General features: G+C 35.8%; 1 protein-coding gene across 1 annotated transcript in view; it reads left to right on the forward strand.

Annotated features, from left to right (window-relative positions):
* The window catches only part of ITGB3BP (integrin subunit beta 3 binding protein), a 71,382-nt gene that overhangs the window by 40,756 nt on the left and 6,166 nt on the right, over nucleotides 1–24,460 (forward strand). Inside the window, exons 5-9 of the mRNA XM_049618869.1 lie at nucleotides 346–415; nucleotides 14,372–14,450; nucleotides 14,893–14,989; nucleotides 15,443–15,502; nucleotides 21,813–21,863. Coding sequence (XP_049474826.1) covers nucleotides 346–415; nucleotides 14,372–14,450; nucleotides 14,893–14,989; nucleotides 15,443–15,502; nucleotides 21,813–21,862 — 356 coding nt within the window. The 3' untranslated portion in view covers nucleotide 21,863. The remainder of the gene's footprint in view (nucleotides 1–345; nucleotides 416–14,371; nucleotides 14,451–14,892; nucleotides 14,990–15,442; nucleotides 15,503–21,812; nucleotides 21,864–24,460) is intronic.

The raw sequence follows: 24,460 nt of genomic DNA on the forward strand, positions 1-24,460 counted from the left end.
TGGGGCTTTGTGCTGAGTGTAGAGCCTGCTTAAGATTCTTTCTCTCTCTCTCTCTCTCTCTCCCTCTGCCCCTCCTTCACCCCACCTCTCCCACCCCCATGCACTCTTTCTAAAATTTAAAAAGGGGGGGAGGTGGAGATTTGAAAATAAAAAAACAAAATAGCTATTGAAAAGTTACATAATAATGATTTTTTTCCCATAACAAATTGCAGGATACTTTTTCTTTTCCTACTCCCTTTTGTCTACCCCTTTAGCTTCTATTTAAACTTTGGCGAACTAATTCTATTTAAAACTTGACAATTTTCCCTTAACTTTATGTTCTTCTTTTTTACTGTATGTATATAGGAAAGAGGAAAAAAATGAATCACCTCAGTTTAAATGAAAGGAAGGAATCTACAACAAAAGACAATGATGAGTAAGTTTGTTGTTTTTAAAATAATTATACACATGTGTCTTTTTAATTTGTTTTAATTTACACTCAAGTTAGTTATCATATATAGTGCAACAATGATTTCAGGAATAGATTCCTTAATGCCCCTTACCCATTTAGCCCATCCCCCCTCCCACAACCCCTCCAGTAACCCTCTGTTCTCTATATTTAAAAGTCTCTTATGTTTTGTCCCCCTCCCTGTTTTTATATTATTTTTGCTTCCCTTCCCTCATGTTCATCTGTTTTGTATCTTAAATTCCTCATATGAGTGAAGTCATATGACATTTGTCTTTCTCTGACTAATTTGGCTTAGCATAATACCCTCTAGTTCTGTTCACGTAGTTGCAAATGGCAAGATTCTATTCTTTTTGATTGCCGAGTAATATTCCATTGTATATATATACCACATCTTCTTATCCATTCTTCCATCAATGGACATCCGGACTCTTTCCATACTTCGGCTATTGTTGATAGTGCTGCTATAAACATGGGGGTGCATGTGTCCCTTCAAAACAGCACACCTGTATCCCTTGGATAAATGCCTAGTAGTGCAATTGCTGGGTCATAGGGTAGTTCTATTTTTCATTTTTTGAGGAACCTCCATACTGTTTTCCAGAGTGGCTGCACCAGCTTGCATTCCCACCAACAATGCAAAAGAGATCCTCTTTCTCCGCATCCTCACCAACATCTGTTGTTGCCTGAGTTGTTCGTGTTAGCCATTCTGACAGGTGTAAGGTGGTATCTCATTGTGGTTTTGATTTGTATTTCCCTGATGATGAGTGATATTGAGCATTTTTTCATGTGTCAATTGGCCATCTGGATGTCTTCTTTGGAGAAGTGTCTATTCATGTCTTTTGCCCGTTTCTTCACTGGATGATTTGTTTTTTGGGTGTTGAGTTTGATAAGTTCTTTATAGATTTTGGATACTAACCCTTTTTCTGATATGTCATTTGCAAATATCTTCTCCCTTTCGGTTGCCTTTTGGTTTTGCTGATTGTTTCTTTCGCTATGCAGAAGCTTTTTATTTTGATGAGGTCGCAATAGTTCATTTTGCTTTTGTTTCTCTTGCCCCCGGAGACATGTTGCATAAGCAGTTGCTGCAGCCAAGGTCAAAGAGGTTTTTGCCTGCTTTCTCCTCGAGGATTTTGATGGCTTCCTTGTCTTACATTTAGGTCTTTCATCCATTTTGAGTTTATTTTTGTGTATCGCGTAAGAAAGGGTCCAGGTTCATTTTTCTGCATGCAGCTGTCCAGTTTTCCCAGCACCACTCGCTGAAGAGACTGTCTTTATTCCATTGGATATTCTTTCCTGCTTTGTCAAATATTAGTTGCCCATACGTTTGTGGGTCCATTTCTGGGTTTTCTATTCTGTTCCATTGATCTGAGTGTCTGTTTTTGTGCCACACACACATGTGTCTTGAAAGAAAAGGGTCATATTTGTAAAAGTAATAATGTAAGAGAAATAACTTATTTGCAGAAATTAAAAAAGTTTATATCTGAGTTGAAGTATTCTTCTTTTCTTTTTTTAATGTTTATTTATTTTTGATAGCATGCACAAAAGTGCGTGCCCGAGCATGGTAGGGGCAGAGAGAGAGGGAGACAGAGGATCTGAAGCAGGCTCTGCACTGACAGCAGAGAGCCTGGTGTGGGATTGGAACTCACAAACCATGAGATTATGACCTGACACTTAACTGACTGAGCCACCCAGGCATCCCTAAGTATTCTTTTCAAAGAAGAAAATACTTTGTGGTGTATTTTACAGTGTTCATGTGATCATGGTATCTGATATCTTAATTTTAATACTCATTGAGCCCAGTTTCCAAGCCCATGAATAAGAGACTAGCTTAAGGTAAAACTGAGGAAAATGCCCTTTTCAGATTTTACATAGGTGGAAAAGTAATACATTGTCTGGGAACATAATGCCTAACAAAGATCTGGCTCAAGAGCTAGGAACACAATGAATGAAGCCAGCAGAGTAAGGGATCCGGAGGAACCTAGGGGACCTATATGCCAGCATCCAACTGTTTTCATATTGGCCAGCCAGTGTTGCCTTGAATGAAGATATTATCTACAAAAATCTACTTTCCACATATGTTCTGGGAAGAATACTTACATCTATCCAGTGAGGCTGGAAAAATTGAATTAAGCAGAATAGGGGGTTAAATTTTCAAAGTAGTTCATATGTTCAGCTCATTTACCCTTTCTGCTATATGGGCTGTGTGCCACACAATGTGATGGATGGGTAAAGATGAAGAAGATGAAGTTTCTACCCTTTGGGAGCTTATGGTCTTATGCTGTAAGTTCGCGTACCTTTCCAAACTTAGAAAAAGGTTATAAGGTATGTTTCAAAATGTTTTTTAAATCATTTGAGTGGAATTCAGAATGCATTTTCCATACAAACGGGGTTGTAATTTGTGGTTATAACCCCAGAAGTCTATTTTTTCATAATGTAGCTGAACTATAGTATTAGTCTAGGTTAAAATATACAAAAATTGAATGCCATTTAGAGTACAACAAGGACAAAGGGAAGAGTTTCTCAAAGAAATTTTCTTTGTTTGGCATCTCGTACGTTATTGTACCCCTTTAGTCTGTTTTTACTAGCTGCTTTTCCTAGCCATGTTCCCCCAGCTCCAAATCTTTTCATGTACCCTGTCCCACAAATATTTTTGTTGTAAATTACTACTCCTTCCTTTCCCTAAGCAAAGTTCCCATTTCCTCAGTGAAATCAATCTCAACTAGATATTGAGAGACAAGCATTCTCTTTTTGTTTAACTTATTTAGTGTCTTTTTAAATTGGCAAGATATATAGATGTAAAAATCTCAAATTGTCCAAAAGGACATAGAGTGAGAGCAAGTGGCAAGTAACAGTTTTTGAATCATGTATAATCTTATTTTGAAAGCAGATACCTGTGAAACCAAATGAATTTCTGATATAATTATATAAAGTGTAACAAACTTAGGAGTAAAAGTAGGCAGTGAAGGAGGAAATGTTTTGAAACAACAGCAATACCGCATAAGAAGCCAAACTTACCTTTGCTTTCCTCCCAATCAGCTCCTCTTAAGCTACTCTAACTTTTTATACTTTCTTCCCTTCCTTATTTTTCTGAACCCATCAATTTGCTTATATCCAGATTTTTAACAACAGCTCTCATAGTGGTGGGCTTTCAAGTAGCAAGGGAGGAACAAGAACCCTTGTTATGGTTCACTTAGGAATTTGCCTGTATTTTTAATTTCTAAAGATCGCTGTTATTTATGTATGGTACTCCATGACTAGATACTAAAATTAGTGAACTTAAGGACAAGCCAAGATATTTTTCATTAGATAAAAATTATGGCTTGCTGATTGTTTTTTCCACTCATAAAATTATTCAATCCTAGTCAGTAAAGCCATTTACCAGCTTTAGTAATGGGTTCTTCATTTATTCCACTTGTTTAAATTTCTTTTATTATCCTGTAAAGCCATTCTAAAGACTTGGGTTTTTTTTTAATCTTAAATTAAATTGAACATTTCACTTTTGTACATCAATTTTAAATGATCATAGCATTTTATATTTTGTTTTGGCAATTGTGTAGGTTAGGGTTGTCCAGAGAAACAGAACCAATAGCAGATACATATATATGTAAGAATATAATAATAATACAGTATTAATAAAATATAATATTTAAAGATAATAAAATGGTATAGATATAATTCTTAATTAAAATGTATTGATAATGAGATATATATGTGTGTGTGTATATATATATATATGTATATATATAAATACTTGCATATATAGAGATACATTGATTAGGAAGAATTGGCTCATAAAATTATAGAGGCTAAGTCTCACCATCTACCATCTGCAAGCCTGAGACCCAAGAAAGCCAGCAGTGTGATTCTAGTTCAAGTCCAAAGGCCTGATAATCAGGAGAGCTGATGGTATAAATCCTAGTTCAAGAGCAGGAAAAGAGCAGTGTCCCAATTCAGGCAGGCAAGCAGGGCACCAATCCCCCCTTCCTCCACTTTTGTTCTATTTAGCCCCTCAACAGATTGAATGATGCCCACCCACACTGGGAAGATAGTCTACCTTACTTAGTTTTTACTAAGGTGATTATACTGTGGTGATTTTCTAACTCCATCCTTCCTTCTATTAGTCGGCCTTTTTAAAATTCATGAGTTCATAGTGATAAAGGTTTTTTCCTTGCCTTCCCTCTTTCCATATTCTCACCTCTTCTCAAACATTAGATCTTTGGTTCCTAACAGCAGCAATATATTTTCACATTTGCTCATTCTTATCACATACACAAAATAGTTTCAGAATTCATGCACTCATAGGACTACTAAAAACAAAACTGCAAAGCACTCAAGATTTGTTTGCAATCTTTTGTTGTCTTTAATAAGACAACTAATAATACTGTTGACAGTATATAGTCAAATTACTGTTCCAAAACTACTTGGATTAGTTCTTTAAGTTTTTTTTAATTTTAATTCCAGTATAGTTAACATACAGTGTTTTATTAGTTTCAGGTGTACAATATAGCAATTCAAGAATTCTATACAATACTCAGTGCTCATCATGATAAGTGTACTCTTAATCCCTATCACCTATTTCACCCATCCCCCCACCCACCTCCCCTCTGATAACCATCAATTTGTTCTCTATAGATAAGAGTTTGTTTCTTGGTTTCTCTTTTTTTCCTTTGCTCATTTGTTTTGTTTCTTAAATTCCACATATGAGTGAAATCATACAGTATCTGTCTTTCTCAGACTAACTTATTTTACTTAGCATTATACTCTCTAGCCCCATCCATGTTGTTACAAATGGCAAGATTTCATTCTTTTTTATGGCTGAGTAATATTCCACTGTATGTATATGTGTATGTACGTCTTTATCCATTCATCAGTCACTGGACACTTGGGCTGCTTCCATAATTTGGCTATTGTAAATAGTGCTATAATAAACATAAAAGTACATGTATCCCTTTGAATTAGTGTTTTTTTATGCGGGGGGGGGGGGGGGGGGGTGGGTAAATACCCAGTGGTGCGATTACCAGATACTAGGATAGTTCTATTTTTAACTTTTTGAAGAACTTCCAAAAACACTGTTTTCTACAGTGGCTGCACCAGTGTGCATCCCCACCAGGAGCACACAAAGGTTCCTTTTTCTCCACATTACTTGGATTAGTTGTTTGTTTGAAGAGTTATTCATTTCAAGTGGTTAGGTTCTCCTGTTTCTGTTTGTACTCAATTTAAATATTCTCATCTTTTTTTATTTAATTTCACTCTTTAACTCTGTAAAACATTAATATGTTCCAAAAGCCAAAACTTTACAAAAAAGTATGTTCAGAGAAGTGTCATTCCCTGCCCCATTCTTTCTACCTACTCCCTGTAGGTAACCAAATTCATTAGTTTCTGGTTTACCTTTGCTATGTTTATTTTTATAAAATTAAGTCCTTTCATTTCTTTTTTCTGATTTCTCATTTCATACAAAGATGGCATACCATGTATACTTGTGTATGCTTTTTGTTTTTCAGTTATGTATTTGTCCTCAGATGACACCCTGTTAATCAACTTAGCAAGTTTAAAACATAAGAACTCTTCCAATAGGAAAATATGGTTCCATGTTCTAGGTTTAAATGTTTTTCCACAGAAAACAAGCCATTAGTGACATGTCAATAAAGCTCATTTATAAACAAACACCTACACATTACTATTTTATGTGAACTTCCATATCCTTTATATGCTGAAAGGAAAATATATTATATAATTCACTGCCATTGGCTTTTCTTCCTCTTGGCAGTTTGCTGCTGCCTACTGTCATTGCTCTGAAAATGCAATAATGGTGACCGTCCTTTTGTAGGGTTTATTTCCATTAAACTTCTTATTTTCAGCCTGTAGATTGACATGCTACTGTGAGAAGTGAAACATAGAGATCATGTGTACCCTTTTCCCCCTTTCCTGACATGATAACATCTTGCAAAACTGTAGGACAGTATTACAACCAGGAAATTGACATTGCCACAATCCACTGATTTTTATTCAGATTTCTCAAGTTTCACATGTACTCTGTGTGTGTGTGTGTGTGTGTGTGTGTGTGTGTGTGTGTGTGTTTAGTTCTATGTAACTTTATCACATCTAGTTTCAAGTATCTGCCACCACAGTCAAGATACGGGACATTCCCATCACCACAAAAATCCCTCCTATTGTATAAAGCTTATTTTTAACCACTGGTTTATTCTCTTGTAGACATAAAGGTAATTTTTTAGATTTAAAAAAAAAAATTCAGGGCACCTAGGTGGCTCAGTCAGTTAAGCGTCCAATACTTGATTTCGGCTCAGGTCATGATCTCATGGTTTGTGGGCTCGAGCTCCACATTGTGCTCTGCACTGAGCGTGGAGCCTGCTTGGGACTCTCTCTGTCCTTTCTCTCTCTCTCTCTCTCTCTCTCTCTCTCTCTCTCTGCCCCTCCCTGCTTATGCTGTCTCTCTCTCTCTCTCTTTTTCAAAATAAATAAACATTTTAAAAAATTCCATACTAATTCAAATAAAACCTTTATCATTGTAATGAATTATGCCGAACTGGGTTTTCTATTTGTATGTTATGTATACAATTAACTATGATAGGTAGCCACTGTTCAGAATTCTATGTCTGAGTTTCTCTTTACTGTGTTTTAAGTATTCAGTCATGCAACAGGAATCTGAGTTATGAATCACTTTCTCCTTAAATCAGGATCTCTAGGGGTGAGTTAGTTGAAAATGCTTGTCAAGGAGGGATGCCTGGATGGTTCAGTTGGTTAAGCATCTGACTCTTGATTTAGGCTCAGGTCATGATTTCATGGTTTGTGGGTTCAAGCCCTGTGTCGGGCTCTGGGCTGACAGTTTGGAGCCTGCTCTAAGGGATTCTCTTTCCCTCTCTCTCAATAAAATAAACTTAAAAAAAAAAAAGAAAATGCTTATCAAAAACTTAAAAATGAAAATAAAGTTATGCCTATATTCTGTATATTTATTAAGAGACTTATTTTTCAACTGTTCAAAATTTTTGACATGGAAGAATGAAAAATTTTCCCCAAAGATCAGTAACAAGATAACCATGCCCATTTTCACCACTGGTGTTCAACATTTTACTGGCAATTCTAATCAGAGCAATTAGAGGGAAGGAAGAAAAGGAGGGAGGGAATGAAGAAAGAAAGGAAGAAAACAAAGGCATCCATTTGGAAAGGAAGAAATAAAACTATCTCTATTTACAGACAACAATAAAGTACCTAGGAGTAAACCTAAGTAAAGTGGTAAAAGATCTATACTCTGAAAACTATACAACACTTATGAAAGAAATTGAAGAGGACACAAAGAAATGGAAAAACATTCCGTGCTCATAGATAGGAAGAACAGACATTGTTAAGATGTCTGTACTACCCAAAGCAATCTACACATTATACATTTAATGCAATCCCTACCAAAATACCAACAGTGGGGCTCCTGGATGGCTCAGTCAGTTAAGAGTCTGACTCTTGATTTTGGTTCAGGTCGTGATCTCATGGTTCATGGGTTCAAGACCCACATCAGGCTCCGTGCAGAGCTGCTTGGAATTCTCTCTCTCTCTCTCTCTCTCTCTCTCTCTGCCCCTTCCCCTCCCTCCCTCTCTGTCTGTCTCTCTCTCTTTCAAAATAAATAAATAAACTTAAAAAAAAATGCCACCAGCATTTTTCAGAGAGCTAGAACAAACAGTCCTAAAATTTATGCAACCACAAAATGTATGGAACCACAAAAGACCCTGAATAGCCAAAGCAATCCTGAAAAAACAAAACTGGAGGCATCGATTCCAGATTTCAAGCTATATTACAAAGCTGTAGTCATCGAGAGAGTACAGTCCTGGCACAAAAATAGACATGTAGATAAATGGAACAAAATAGAAAATCCAGAAATGGACCCACAGCTATATGGTCAACTAATCTTGGACAAAGCAGGGAAGAATATCCAATGGAAAAAGACAGTCTCTTCAACAAATGGTGTTGAGAAAACTGGACGGCGACATGCAGAAGAATGAAACTAGACCACTTTCTTACACCATACATGCAAATAAATTCAAAATGGATGAAAGACCTAAATGTGAGACAGGAAACCATCAAAATCCTAGAGGAGGACACAGGCAGCAACCTCTTTGACGTTGGCCACAGCAACTTCTTACCAGACACATCCCCAAAGGCAAGGGAAATAAAAGCAAACTGTTGGGACTTCATCAAGATAAAAAGCCTCTGCACAGCAAGGAAACAATCAACAAAACTAAAAGGCAGCCTATGGAATAGGAGAAGATATTTGGGAATGACATAACAGATAGGGGGTTAGTATCAAAAATCTATAAAGAACTTACCAAACTTAACACCAAAAAAACAAATAACCCAGTTGAGAAATGGGCAGAAGGGGCGCTTAAGCATCTAACTCTTGATTTCGGTTCAGGTCGTGATCACACAGTTTGTGGGTTCAAGCCCTGCATCAAAGCCTGCTTGGGATTCTTTCCCTCTCCCTCTCTCTGCCTCTCCCCCACTCGTGCACATGCTCTCTCTCAAAATAAATAAACTTAAAAAAAAATGGGCAGAAGACATGAATAGACACTTTTCCAAAGAAGACATCCAGATGGCTAGCAGACACATGAAAAGATGCCCAACATCACTTATCATCAGGAAAATACAAATCAGAACCATAATGAGATTACCACCTCACACCTGTCAGAATGGCTAAAATTAACAACATAGGAAAAAGTAAGTGTTGGTGAGGATGGAGAGAAAAGGGGAACCCTCTTGTGCTGTTGGTGGGAATGCAAACTGGTGCAGCCACTCTTGAGAGCAATATGGAGGTGCCTCAAGAAACTAAAGCTAGAACTACCCTACAATCCAGCAATTGCACTATTAGGTATTCACCCAAAGGATACAAAAATACAGATTTAAAGAGGAACACGCACCCCAGTGTTTACAGCAGCATTATCAACAATAGCCAAACTATGGGGAGAGCCCAAATATCCATTGACTGAAGAATAGATAAAGAAGATGTGTGTGTGTGTGTGTGTGCACACGCGTGCGAGTGTGTAATGGAATATCACTTGGCCATCAAAAACACTGTAATCTTGCCATTTGCAATGATGTGGATGGAGCTAGAATATATTATGCTAAGCAAAATAGGTCAATCAAAAAAGACATACGGTGTAATTTCACTCATGTGAAATTTAAGAAAGAAAACAGATGAACATAGCGGAAGGGAAGGAAAAATAAGACAAGAACAGGGAGGCAAACCATAAGAGACTCCTAAATACATAGAACAAACTGAGGGTTGCTGGAGGAAAGGTAGATGGATGGGCTAACTGGGTGATGGGTACTAAAGAGGGCACTTGTGATGAGCACTGTGTGTTGTATATAAGTGATGAATCACTGAATTCTCCTGAAACCAGTACTACACTGCATGTTAACTAAAATTTAGATTCAAAAACTATATGTAAAAAAAAAAAGAAAATCCCAAAGAATGCACATTGACTATGTTCCTTGTTGTTTAACCCTGAATAATTAAATAATTTGTGTTTTGGTTTCCATATCTGTAAAATGGAGATAATATTTACCACAGAGAGTTATTTTAAAGGTTAGAATATAGCCTATAGCTTATAAAGTAACAAGTATAGTGTTTTGACTTTAGAAAGAGCTCAAAAAAATTTAGCAATATATTTCATTATTACAGTCCAGCTGTCATCCAAAATAATCAGTTTAAAAAAAATTTTTTTTTAACATTTTTTTTATTTATTTTTGGGACAGAGAGAGACAGAGCATGAACGGGGGAGGGGCAGAGAGAGAGGGAGACACAGAATCGGAAACAGGCTCCAGGCTCCAAGCCATCAGCCCAGAGCCTGACGCGGGGCTCGAACTCACGGACCGCGAGATCGTGACCTGGCTGAAGTCGGACGCTTAACCGACTGCGCCACCCAGGCGCCCCCAAAATAATCAGTTTAGATAAATAGAATTAATTAGATAAATAGAGGTTCCGTGACCTATTTACCTTTTTCTGTATAAGACATAGAAAGTATTAGGAGGGTAAAGAAAAACCTGAGGATTTTGTCCCTTTTTTTTTTTCCTTTCCTTTTAGAGAGAGGCAGAGTGCAACCAGAGGAAGGGCAGAGAGAGAGGGAGACACAGAATCCAAAGCAGGCTCCAGGCTCTGAGCTGTCAGCACAGAGCCTGACGTAGGGCTCGAACTCACAAGCCATGAGATCACAACCTGAGCCAAAGTCAGATGTTTAACCGATTAAGCCACCCAGGTGCTTGGGATTTTGTCCCTTTAACGTTCACATAACTTGCAGGTTTCTTGAGGTTTTATACAAAAACCGTCTCTTACAGGTAGTGATTTTGATATAAGTTTTTAGTAATGGAATTAATTAAAAGTTCATTTGTAGCCTTTGAGAGTGTCGGTAGAGTAGTAAGGCAGAAATCTGAATATAAGAGTTTAATTTCGGTATTGAAGAGTAGAGACTGTATCAGACCATTATTTTGAGCATTTTTTTGATTTGTGAAAAAAAAGAGTATTTGTTAAATTAAGTAAAAGGAGAGTTAAGCAGCATCAGGGACCCAGCAAATCATATATGTACTTATAATATTGACCATCAATACTGCTGTAAAATTTTCGTAGCGTTCATAGCTTAGTCCAGAAAGTAAACAAATAGGTAGGAAATCCAGGATTGCACATTAGAAGGACATGTGTGTGGCAGAAGGTTAACGGGCTGAGTAATTAACCTTCTTTTTTCTATTTGTAATTATCCCCAGCCTTATTGAAGTATAATTAACAAATAAAATTGTATGTATTTAAAGTGTATAACATGATGATTTGAATGTGTGTGTGTGTGTGTGTGTGTGTGTGTGTGTGTGTGCGCGCGCGTGCGTACCCATTCGAAGAAACTGGTTGCCATCAAGATGGGAGGAGCTGATTTCATTTACGAAGAAGTAAAAGGAGGAGGAGGAGAGGAAAAGAGATTAAAATAAAGAGGGGAGTCACCTAACTGGCTCAGTCAGTGAAGCATGTGATTCTCGATCTCAGGGTCATGAGTTTGAGCCACATATGAGTTTAGCCACATTACCTAAAAATTAAATTAAATTTAAATTAAAAAAAATAAAATAATGGGAATAAAAAAATAAAATAATAGTGTCCACCAGTTTACTTGGTCTTGCAGTGAAGACAAGTTTCCCTCCAAAAGCAGCTTACGCATGTGAAGGATATCTTTAAAAAGTTTCCCCAGATATTTGATACTCAGTTCCTACAGCTCTCCAAGGTTGTCAATAACAGTTTGCTTAGCTGAGCCCCTCAATAATATCTTAACTTGAGAGAGAATTGCTAACAGGTCTTTTTGGGATGCTACATTGCACAACTCCTGGGGGCACCATTCACATCTTACTCTATCTGAACAAAGCTTCTTGGAGTCATTCAAGATGGCAACGCTGCAGGACCCACCCCCACACAATTCCATGAGGGTCAACAGGGAATATCATCAGTTCCTTAAAGTATGGTAAGACAGTGTAGAGAGGCTCCGTCACTTCAGTCCTCCCAGGAAAAGAATGCAAGGTAAAGAACCCTTAGGATTGCTTCTCATAGCGAAGTAACGCATTTGCCTCAGCTATAGCCCCCTGAGGTAGTTGGTGATCGTTGGTATAATGTAGGGGAGTCTGGAGGTTCCCAGCCCTGAATGGGAGTCATTTAAAACCTCTTGCTCCTTCAGACTCTCAGAGCTCAGTGGAAGGGGCTGGAATTCCTTTATGACACTCTCTCTCCAACTGAAGTTCAGGTGGTAAGCAAGCAAGGCCTTAGACAAGTGACTTTTAATTGAAAGTACATAATAATAGGGGCACCTTGGTGGCTCAGTTAAAGTTGAGCATCTGACTCTTAATCTCAGCTCAGGTCATGATCTCACACAGTTCATGGGTTTGAGCCCCAAGTCGGGCTCTGCCTGGATTCTCTCTCCCTCTCTCTCTGCCCCTCCCCTACTGACGTACACATGCTCTTTCATTTTCCTTACCTAAGTTTTAGCTTTTGCATAAATGTCTCTCCATTCCTTGTTTGCATACTTAATTAATCTATTTTACTTGGTTGAAACATACTGTACCTATTCATCATGTATGAAAATTTAACATTTGTCTTATTTGTAATAGCACAGAAATGTTAATAGATAACACTGATGTGATTTTGAAAAGCATTTAAATAGAATTTCTAGTTTCTCTCATAAAATCAATAGTATAGATTTGTGGTCTCTGAAACAGTAGTCACTAGCCAGCCACACATGGCTAATGAGCATTTAAAATGTGACTAGTCTGAAATGAGATGTGCTATGAATATTAAGTACATACCAGATTTTGAAAAAAAGCATAATGGAGAGGATGTGGAGAAACGGGAACCCTCTTGCACTGTTGGTGGGAATGCAAATTGGTGCAGCCACTCTGGAAAACAGTGTGGAGGTTCCTCAAAAAATTAAAAATAGACCTACCCTATGACCCAGCAATAGCACTGCTAGGAATTTACCCAAGGGATACGGGAGTGCTGATGCATAGGGGCATTTGTACCCCAATGTTTATAGCAGCACTCTCAACAATAGCCAAATTATGGAAAGAGCCTAAATGTCCATCAACCGATGAATGGATAAAGAAATTGTGGTTTATATACACAATGGAATACTACATAGCAATGAGAAAGAATGAAATACGGCCCTTTGTAGCAACGTGGATGGAACTGGAGAGTGTGATGCTAAGTGAAATAAGCCATACAGAGAAAGACAGATACCATATGTTTTCACTCTTACATGGATCCTGAGAAACTTAACAAAACCCATGGGACAGGGGAAGGAAAAAATAAAAGAGGTTAGAGTGGAAGAGAGCCAAAGCATAAGAGACTCTTAAAACCTGAGAACAAACTGAGGGCTGATGGGGGATGGGAGGGAGGGGAGGGTGGTTGATGGGTATTGAGGAGGGCACCTTTTGAGATGAGCACTGGGTGTTGTATGGAAACCAATTTGACAATAAACTTCATATATTGGGGGAAAAAAAAGCATAAAATATCTCATGAATAATTTTTATTGATTACATGTTGAAATGATAATACTTTGGATATATTGGTTAAATAAAATATATTATTAAAATTAAGTTCACTTATTTCTTTTTACTTCTTTTATTGTGGCTACTAGAAAACTTTAAATTACATATGTGGCTTACATTTTATTTCTATTAGACTGCACTGATATGGATTATCATATGCAGCTATGAGACTATATAAAATTGGAAAAGACACTAAAACTGCAAGAACAAGGGAATGGTTAAATCATCTTTGGTATGTTTACTAGGTACAATATTGTGCAGCCTTTAAATTATAAACATATGGGTGATGTGGCCAAAAACAAATATGTCATATTATATTAAGGGCAGAAAGTATGATATAAAGTTATAGAAATTTAAAAAAAAACAAAAACCTAAGAGAATTTTTCCAGTATGGTAACATGCTAACTAGAGATAGGTTCAGTAGATAGGATTACAAGTGAAGTTTTCTTTGTTTCCAAATTTAATAGAGTGACTTTGTAATCTTTTTCACACTGAAATATATGAAACCCATAAAACTTCTTTTTCTATTACAAAAATTACTGGGTAACACTGACTCACAGATTTCGATGGTGTATTAGTGTTCACTTTGAGAAGGGAGCAAGCCAACTAACCACAACTTCACATCCTCTCCCACTGCTCAGCGAAAATCCCAAAGATAGGGTGATTGGTTACATACACTGTGTTTGTAAAGGGATGAAAGAATGATGGAGGAACATTTACATCTTCTACCGCTTTTTAAAGAAAAGAATTAGAAAAATGAACCTAAGATCTCTTAAAAAGAATTAAAGCTGTGAAAATGACGTGCTGTTTAAATGCTGATCTTGCTAAATATGTATATTTTTTCATTTATAGATTCATGGTGTTGCTGTCACAAGTTGAAAAATCATCAGAAGAAATCCTGGAAATAATGCAAAATTTAAGTAGTATACAGGTTTGTGTTTTTTTTTTTTTTCCTTTGAGATGTATAATTTTTCATATATCTCCTACCCCATTTGAAAAAAGAAGATAGGAAAGAAGCCCTAAATTGGAGAATCCAATCCAGGAAAGAACTTACAGGGAATATGTCTAGTTACTTTTTATGTAGGAATTTCTTTTCTTATATGAACATTAATTAACCATAATATTTTAGTAAGATCTGGCTTTTTCACATTTAAAAGTAAATTTGTGGATCTTGTTTAGTGTTTTTAATAAATTATTTTTATTCAGGCATTTTAAAGCTTGCAGTAGTTGACCTACCAGAAAAAAAGTTAAACTTCCTACCACAGAATTCAAGTTTTTCAGATGAAAGAAACAGTAAACTGTATTTTTACTAGACTTGTCAGCAATGTTGTATTTCTAGAGAACTTAACTCATTTAAGATGTCTTTCTTTTAGGCTTTGGAGGGCAGTAGAGAGCTTGGAAAGCTCATTGGTATCTCCCGTATGTCATGTTTCTTCTTACAAAAAGAAATGCAGAAAACGAAAGAACTAAGTAAGAAAAATTCATGAGTTTTCAATGGCGTCTCCATTCCTTATTTGCAAACTTATATATGTATTCTAATATTCTCAATTTTAGAGATAAGCCTAATAGTTTTTCCCATATTTAAATCTGATAGACTTTTTTATCTATGGCACTACTGGACATGTATTGAAAATATTATTTAGAAAATCAGAAGCCATATATCTTTTACCACGATATGTTATTTCAGGGATTCTTGCTGAATATGAAGGGAAAGAATATGCCTTTGCAAATGAATATCAGGCTTTTTAAAAATTTGGTGCTCATTATTTAAGGAAGATATAATAAGGTATTGCATTTTGTACTTGAAATCTATGTGTATTACTTACAATTATTTTTTTTCATTAAGTTATCCTAAGATGAGAAATTATTTGCATTCCACGTTAGTTCTTAACATGGGATTTTTTTTTTTTTTTTTTTTTTTAGTGACAAAAGTAACAAAACAAAAACTCTTTGAAAAGAAGAGTTCAGGACCTCCCAACAAAGGTAAAGAGTTGTGTTTTAATTTATAAAAAAAAGATCCTTTCATCTCATTTCACCATTTAAAACCAATCATCATGAGCCCTTTTTTAGTGTGATCTTCTAAAAAATCATGAATCCCGTTTGAAAAACCTTATACTGGATTTGCAGACTATGATAACTTCCCTGATGATTAAACTTTTAAAATATCTTTTGAAATACAATTTTCAGTTTAAGATTTAAATTTGGTCTTTTTATTAAAAGTTCTTGAGAATACAGACAAATAGGGGCAACAATGCATTAATATATAACAATTTTTGGTGTTGAATTAGGATTATACATTGCATAAAAAGTTACTCGGTAACCAGTGTTCTGAAAACTTTCAGAGCATTAATGATGTTTGATCTACTGTGAACCCATATGCCTCTGAGCATTTCACAGTATGGGAAACGAAATTAGCAGGTTTTCCCATAACACATGCATATCCATACCTCAGTAAGCAAAATGATCGTGGACTATAAAATATTAAAACCTTTAGACCAACTTAAGCAGGATCATTTTAATATTACTGACATCAATGCCATTTTGCAATCCCTGCAAACATATGAGGCATAACTGAAACCACTTCAGCCAATCTAGTATATGAGACTATATTTAGGATTATTTAGGATCTTTAACAAGTCTGTGGTGAGACTGCCGCGGGAAGTGTTGGGATTCCCTGCTGCTTACTTCCGAGGCCACCTGGGTAATTAATACAGGGCAAGCGCCCTGGCAGTACTCCTCCAGAACTCATGTGGGAAGAGAGCTGAGCAGGCTTCCTGAGCCTTTCAGTTGAGCAGCTAACTTCCGCCGTGATCGCAAGAATTTAAGAACATGAAAGCAGCTCTTAGAAAAGACTTGAGGTCTCTTCCCTCCTATACTGTGAAACTTGATTATAATGTGTAACTGGATTTCAGTGGTTTTAGTCTCCTTTAACATGAGAAATTTTAGAGGATCATAATGGGAAATTGTAATGATTATTATTTCCCATCTAGAGGAAATCTCTCTTCTTTATATTCTGTGCCAGTGGTATGAATATTTTTTTTTAATCTGTAATTTTCTAGAATTGACTACAATTAGGCTTTACATAGTTGGCTTTCACCAAGTTTTGAGAAATGAGGAAGGGAAAGTTGTAGAATAAATAAGTGAATCATTTTAATAATGGGAAAAAAAATTTCCAAAAGTATTTTTTCCCTCCCTGAACATTTATTAAGACATGTGGTAAAAAGTTGTCTCCTTTCAGTTATCTAGTATATACCAATTCTTTGTGTATATACATGACCAGCCTTAAAACTATTTTCTAGTATTTTAGGCATTAAAACTGACTTGCCCTTTACCAGGCCTTCCCTAAGGGCCAAGTGTTTGTTCATGTATAAAGGAGATCCTGTGACTAAATCATGTTTTAAAATTTCTAATAAGAATTGAATATTTGTTGTGGTGTAAATGAAAACTGAATTTAGATACATAAAATATGTAGTAGCTATGTATATAGATATATATTTTATATCTATATATATCACAATATATGTCATCTTCTGTTTCTGTTTCTTGGCAAGAGCTGCTTTAGCTCTTATATTTCCTGAGTTTATTCAAATCTTCGTTAGCCTTTTAACTAATTTTTTAAAAGTATTGTTGTCTGAAAAATCTTTTGAAGGTTACTTTTTTTATAATATGAGTTTGAGTATTTTTACTGAGTGTTTTTCTTTCTCTCTCTGGTTCATAATATATATTTTTTTTATTTTGGTGGTTTTATTTTGTTTTTGATTAAAGATGATACACACCAACACATGCATATATATATATATATATATATATATATATTTAATATATATATATATATGTATATATGTATATTTGTGTATAACTTTTTTGCTGAGTTAATTTTTAACCCCTTTTATTTACACATTCATTTTACGAGGACTTTGCTAGTGCTTTGGCATGTGAAACTAATTTGCTTTGTATATACATTCCTTATTTAGGGATCAAGCCTTCAGCTTTTTTTTTTTTTTTTTTTTTTTTTTTTTTTTTTTACAAGTCTTTTGCTTTTTATAGAAATTTCTAATGTACTCCTTTCTTTCACTATGCTATTATCTAGAATTGTTTAAATTTTAAAATGTTTTGGGAATATTCATAATATTAGAAATTATATAATATAAAAACAACTCCCATAATATGTATGGGATTTGTTTTATTAGGTACTGAATGAAAATAAGAACAGGGGCGTCTGGGTGGCTCAGTTGGTTAAGCGTCTGACTTTGGCTCAGGTCATGATCTCACATTTCATGGGTTCGAGCCCTGCATCAGGCTCTGTACTGACAGCTCAGAGCCTGGAACCTGCTTCGGATTCTGTCTTCCTCTCTCTCTGCCCCTCCCCCACTTACTCTCTGTCTCTCTCTGTTTCTCAAAAATAAATAAACATTGAAAAAAAAATTTTTTTAAGAAAAAAATTACTTGTTTTACTATCAAAAGAATGTCCTTCAGATTCTCATAAAATTTTCCTAGGGTAGTTAAAATAGACAATATGAGGAAAATTCCAGCATTTATGCTATTGTTGCCCCTTCAGCTTGGTCCTTTAGTTCTATTTATTTTTCCATGTCAGGAAAAATAGCTTGTTTGGCATCCGTTGCAGTCTTTATGACAGGCAGAACAGTATAATTGTAAAAATAACATGCTTAGTGATTTAAATAAATAGACATCTGACACACATTCTTAAGGCTTTATGTAACATTCAGGGAAAATTAAAACATACACAATAACATTAAAAGGTACACTGAGATTTTCATAGTTTTGAAAAGAACTGGACGTTGCAAATCAGGGAATGCTTTGATAGAGTATATGAATAAAAGAGGATCTCTCTTGCTAAGTACCATTTTCTTAAACAAAGGAAAGCTTTCTTTCTTTTTTCAGTTACTTAGGAAGTAAGCCTAACCTCACTTTCCTAAATAATATTGGCTTTATGACTCTTAGAAAAATAATGAGATGAAAGGTCCTTTTTCTGTTAGATTTGGATGTGAATTTTCATAATTATTCTTAATTTGTTATGCTGAAGATTTAAAACATGACCATTCAGTGAGTTGATACAGATGGAATGTCACATTATCATCACATGGTAAGGCATGAAATTTATTTACTTTATATAATCAACCTCTACTTAAAACAACTTAATACAGATATTCCCAAGTCAATAGATGGCATTATATAGTACTTAGTATTTTCATTTTTTCTGCAGATATTAGAAAATACCATCATTGTTTGTCTATGACCAGTACTTCCAGTAAACAAAATGTTTTTGAAAAGAATGTAAGCAAATTGTAGAGCCATTGCCAAGATATGAAATCTAGACACTTAGCTTTAGTCCAAAACATATTTTATCTGTTTTGAGAATAATTGTGTAGGTTGCAGTATGCATATTTGAAATGAAATGTAACCATCTGAACTTTACATTGTTCAAAAAAGTTGATTGTCTCAGCTGTTTGTAATACAAAATATTTCAGAATTTCTAGCTGTGGCCTTCAAAAGAAAAGCACAAACTATGTTTCTGTTTTCTTTAGCTAACTTACTGTCTTACATTGTAAAATTCATCTGGGTTATAGGATTTTAAAGTTTTCAGATTCTTGGACTAGAGGACAAATTTTAAACTCTTTCTGTTCTAAGACTATAAAGTAGTTTGATACTGCCTTTTCATTCCAACCATCCACTGAAGTATTTTTTAACTTAAAATTATGTTGTTCTTTCCTCCACTCAGTCTTGAAAAAGCATTTATCATGTCGGCCAAGTGATTTCACTCCCTAGAAGACTACTACCCTTTTAGTTTTTCATACCTTAACATTAAACAATATCTTTTTTCAGACAAATACTTCAGTTTTAAAAGCACTGGAGTCTGAAGTTTAGACATGATGAGCTTTAGAAGAAACAACAAAAATTCCTTCCTATGTCTTAACGTTCTTGGTTTATCTGGAGATAAAAAATGGAGGTATTAGTTTTGGTGACACAGATATACATTAATGTACAACTGTGGTCCTCAGCTCTGTATCAGGATTCAATTTTCATGTATGTTGTACGTGGTTCATAGTTTTCCTATTAATAATGCTCTTATTTTACACTGTTCATCACTGTTTTGGGGATACATTTTGACTGCTTACTTGAGATTTGTCTAGGATTTAAGGAAAAACAAACTGATTTATTGCTTTTCAAAGCCTTTTAAATAATTTTTTCCATGATTTAAATTTTTGTATACTTCTCTAGAAGTATGATCACTTTTATATTTTAAATAATCCGTAAAAAAAAATTAAACCATAGATTTGAACTCACTTAATAGCAATTATGTGCTTAAGAGGTGTAAATAACTTGGTATCAGACGTTACGAATATCCAGGTGCTCCGTATGTGCTGATGACAACAAAATTGAAACGAAAGACAGTAATAATTCTGACTGGTTTTCTCTGCAGAAGATATTGATTATTTGTGTGTGGTGAGAGATTTGGAAAATTCAATTAAAGGAGTTGTGCAAAGGTTTCATAAATTTTCCTTCTACAGCATGTACACAGACATTGTTGCGTATTAAATCAATGCAGCACTTCACAATATATTTTCTTTGAAACATAAAAATAAATAACATTTAAACAGTTCTGCTTACTACAGAAACAAATTTTATTTTCTGTGAAGCATTTAGTCATGTGCTATCACTGACTCATACACATTTGCCAGCTGTAACAAATTTTATAGACATTTTCTCCAGAGACATATCTCACATACTATGAATTTTTAAATGAGCAAATGGTGAAGAAGGGATGTCAGCAATATAAAAATTGATCAGTTAAAAGATAAAAGCATAAGTAAAGAGATTTGTATGGTAGTCTTAATAGGTTTTATTAAATAAAAATACTATAAAAAGACAGTAATGAACAGACTGAAGACTAACCGTTTTTGAGGTGGAGAAAAATTATTCTGGCACATTTAGTAGAAATTGGTTTTATGTCACCTGACAGGTGAACATTTTTTCCCCCATTTTAACTCTTAGAGTAGTCAGGAAAGCTCCTCAAAAAAGAGTTAGATAAATTCTCTAAGTGGTTTATGTATTTTAAACACATATGGAGAATAATAAAGTAGATATTTATAGTGTTATATAACTAATTAAGTAGTTAAAGCAAGATTTCTGTGAAAAGTAAGTATTAGGTGATTTTTCCTCTAGCTCAGACCTCATATAGGAGGAAAGAAGTCATTTTAATTCATACTGTTCACACCTTATGCTTCAGCCCTCTGGAATCTCTCAGAACTCCAGGCCTTTCCTGCTCCTTTCTCTACCTAGATTGCTCTTTCTTCCTTCTCTGTCTAGCGAACTCCTGCTCATTCTTTAAGGTCAGCCTCAGATGTCACATCCTCTGTGACTCTCCCCAGCTCACCTAGGTAAAACGAAATTGCTTCCTCTTCTAGGCTTCTACAACACTTGTCTGAATGTTTATAAATGTATAGCGTTGTAGTGTCGCAGTATATTGTAATTGTCTGGTTACAGGGCTCCTTCCGGGCTCCTCCTTGGCAAACAAACAAAAGTCATATCTCTATATTGTAGCCTCAGAGCCTCGTATAGAACCTGGATAGAAGATCCACAGTGCATGTTCAATGAATGAATAAAAACAAATGCCATTCTAAGAATTTCTTAAAGGAATGTAAATATTTTCAAATACTTAGAAATTGCTATCTCCTTACGTGCCTCATCCATTTCATACTTTTTGAATGCCTCTTGTGAGCCAGGCACTGTTCTAGCATTGGTGATATACTAAGGAACCAGACAGACCTGGTCCTGCCCTCAGGATTATAGAATCTGTCACAGAAGATAAGTAATTATAATAAAGGATAAGCATGTATTATAATAATAATAAGTTTTTTGGCACTTTCTTTTTTTTTTTTTCAATATATGAAATTTATTGTCCAATTGGTTTCCATACAACACCCGGTGCTCATCCCAAAAGGTGCCCTCCTCAATACCCATCACCCACCCTCCCCTCCCTCCCACCCCCCATCAGCCCTCAGTTTGTTCTCAGTTTTTAAGAGTCTCTTATGCTTTGGCTCTCTCCCACTCAGCACTTTCTATCCTAAATTCTTAAATATATGTTTCAGAATTAGGCAAATCAGTAAGATGTTGAAATGAGAATTTATAGCGCCAAAGCTATTTATAATGTAAAATAAAACTTCATGTTTAGGCTCTTTAATTTCATTCTATTCAGCATTTATTCTGCATCATATACTGTGACAACTTACTTTAAGCTGTTTTTTGAAAAAAACACTTTTCTTTCTTACAGAATTATATCATCTTGACAGCTATGAATTCCTTAAAGGCATTTTAAACTGAGGTAGGGTCTCACCTTTCTTTTCTTTTTTTTTTTTTAAATGTTTATTCAATTTTGAGAGAGAGAGAGAGAGAGAGCGAGCATGAGCAGGGGAGGGGCACAGAAAGTGGGAAACAGAGGATCTGAAGCCGGCTCTGCACTGACGGCAGAGAGCCTGACAGGGGACTCAAACTCACAAACTGTGAGATCATGACCTGAGCTGAAGTCAGATGCCTAACCAACAGAGCCACCCAGGCACCCCAGGGTTTCACCTTTCTAATTAAGGTTAGCCTTGTTAAATTTCATTGATTTGTTCATGTGGAAACATTTTATTTACATTATCAAATTTGGTACTGTCTATAAAGAAAATAGGAACATGAACTTTGGAGCTGTTGTTGAAATTATAATCTAATTTTATAAATAAGAGGACAGTCTGACAAGATGTATGAGTTAGAGGCTGATTGAAAAGAACACCATCAGCTAGGCTGATCAGCTAGCACATATTTTTAGGTGAGTGTAAAGGGGGCTCTTAATTTAGCACCTTTAGTATAAATAACTAATTAGATACTGACAGGTGGGTTATAGTTTCTGTAGGACACATGTGACTGAACAAGATAGAACAAGTCTTTGAATTTGGAAATGTGCTAAATTAAGTAAATAATTATATATTAATTAGTTGTATCTTTCCTTCACAACAGTTCCCTATGGATTCAGCAATATAAGTAAAAATGATAGATTTATAACTAGCTTATTATAACATATTAGCTAGAAGCAGTATGAGTCATAATGTGATATTAGTGTCTAATGTACCTATAACTGAAGGCTCGCATGAAGAGCTAGCCTATCTCAGACTTAGTGGCATCAATATTAATTAAGATTCTTAGAAGCTAACCAGATGTTGCCTGCTATCTCTTAGGAAAAAAGTTAATGCAAAATGAATTCTATACTGACAATCCATTTCTTTGGAAATGGTATTTAAAATTATTAGTATTAGCTTCCTAACAAACTAGCTGTTTTAAAAATATTTGCAAAGCATCTTATACACAAAATTGTGTCAATTTCATTCATTAGAATGTTTATTCTGTTGTACACTACAAATAATAGTTTATAATAATAGCTAACACTAATTGAGTACTGTCAATGTGCCAGACTTTATATATATTCCATTTAACCTTTTCAACAACTTACATGATATATAGTTATATCTTTATTTTATAGGTGAGGAAACAGAGGCACAAAGAGGTTGTCCTGGGGCACCTGGGTGGCTCATTTGGTTAAGTGTCCGACTTCAGGTCAGGTCATGATCTCGCAGTTTGTGAGTTCAAGCCCCATGTCGGGTTCTGTGCTGACAGCTCAGAGCCTGGAGCCTGCTTCGGATTGTGTCTCCCTCTCTCTCTGCCCCTCCCCCGCTCACGCTCTATCTCTCTCTCTCAGAAATAAATCAACATTTAAAAAAATGTAAATACCTTGTCCCAGAATTACCTAAGAGGCAAAGCCAGGATACTAACCTGAGTAGTCTGGTGCTAGAGACGGTGCTTTGCTCACTCACAATAGTGATCTGTGATTTTCAGGTTTCTCTATTGGTCAAAGGTTTTAGATCCCATTAAACAGGAAGGATATAATATATATACATATACACACATAGGACTAAACATTTTATACAATTTCTGGTTCATGGAAATCCAACAGAAACTATTAGAAGACAGTCATACATCTGGCAGAGAACATATGCATTTAGTACATGACAGTCTCATCCATGAACTTCAGGTAATTAAGGCGTGCTGGGAATAGCTTTGTGTTGCTGGATTCTAGTAAAGATCATCACATGTTTTTCTTTTTTTAATGTTTGTTTTGAGAGACTGGGAGCAGGGGAAGGGCAGCGAGAGAGGGAGAGAGAAGGAGAGAGAGGGGGAGAGAGAGAGAGATGAAGAGGGAAAGGGAGAGGGAGGGAGGGAGGGAGAGAGAGAGAGAGAGAGAGAGAGAATGAGAGAGAATCCCAAGCAGGCTCCATGCTATCAGTATAGAGCCCAACATGGGGCTCAATCCCACCAACCAGGAAATCACGACCTGAGCCAAAATCAAGAGTCAGACACTTAACTGGCTGAGCCACCCAGGTGCCCCAAGATCATCACACATTAGGCATGTTCTTCTGAGTCTTTAACTTGAGTAGTACTTTCAAAAGACTTGAAAGAATGAAAGTTGACCTACCACTCAACTTCCTTTTCAGTGGGAAGCAGTGGAGGGAAAAGACAAAGAAATGAAACTGGACTTCACCTTTGAGGCATTTCCCTGGGTTCTTTTGACTGTGTTTTGGGCAGTTTCTTCGTGATCTCACCCATTCCTTGGCTTTAGTTCTCACCTTAGTGTAGTACTGTATATGGTTTCCAAATCAATTTGTGACCTCCTGAGCTGTAAACCCACAAGCTCAGCTGCCATATATTGTCCCCCAGGTGCGCTGATTTTTATTATTCCCCCCCCCAAATTCTTCCTCATTCTGTTTTTTCTAGGGATTACACTCATCCAGTGATAAGACTCAAAACCTCAAATTTCTGTCCCTTTTTGTGGCCCCATACCCAACTGCTGCCAGGTTAGATCACTTCCGAAAATGTTTACCTCTCCTT

The sequence above is a fragment of the Panthera uncia genome, assembly GCF_023721935.1.
Source record: "Panthera uncia isolate 11264 chromosome C1 unlocalized genomic scaffold, Puncia_PCG_1.0 HiC_scaffold_4, whole genome shotgun sequence".
Classification (NCBI taxonomy): Eukaryota; Metazoa; Chordata; class Mammalia; order Carnivora; family Felidae; genus Panthera; species Panthera uncia.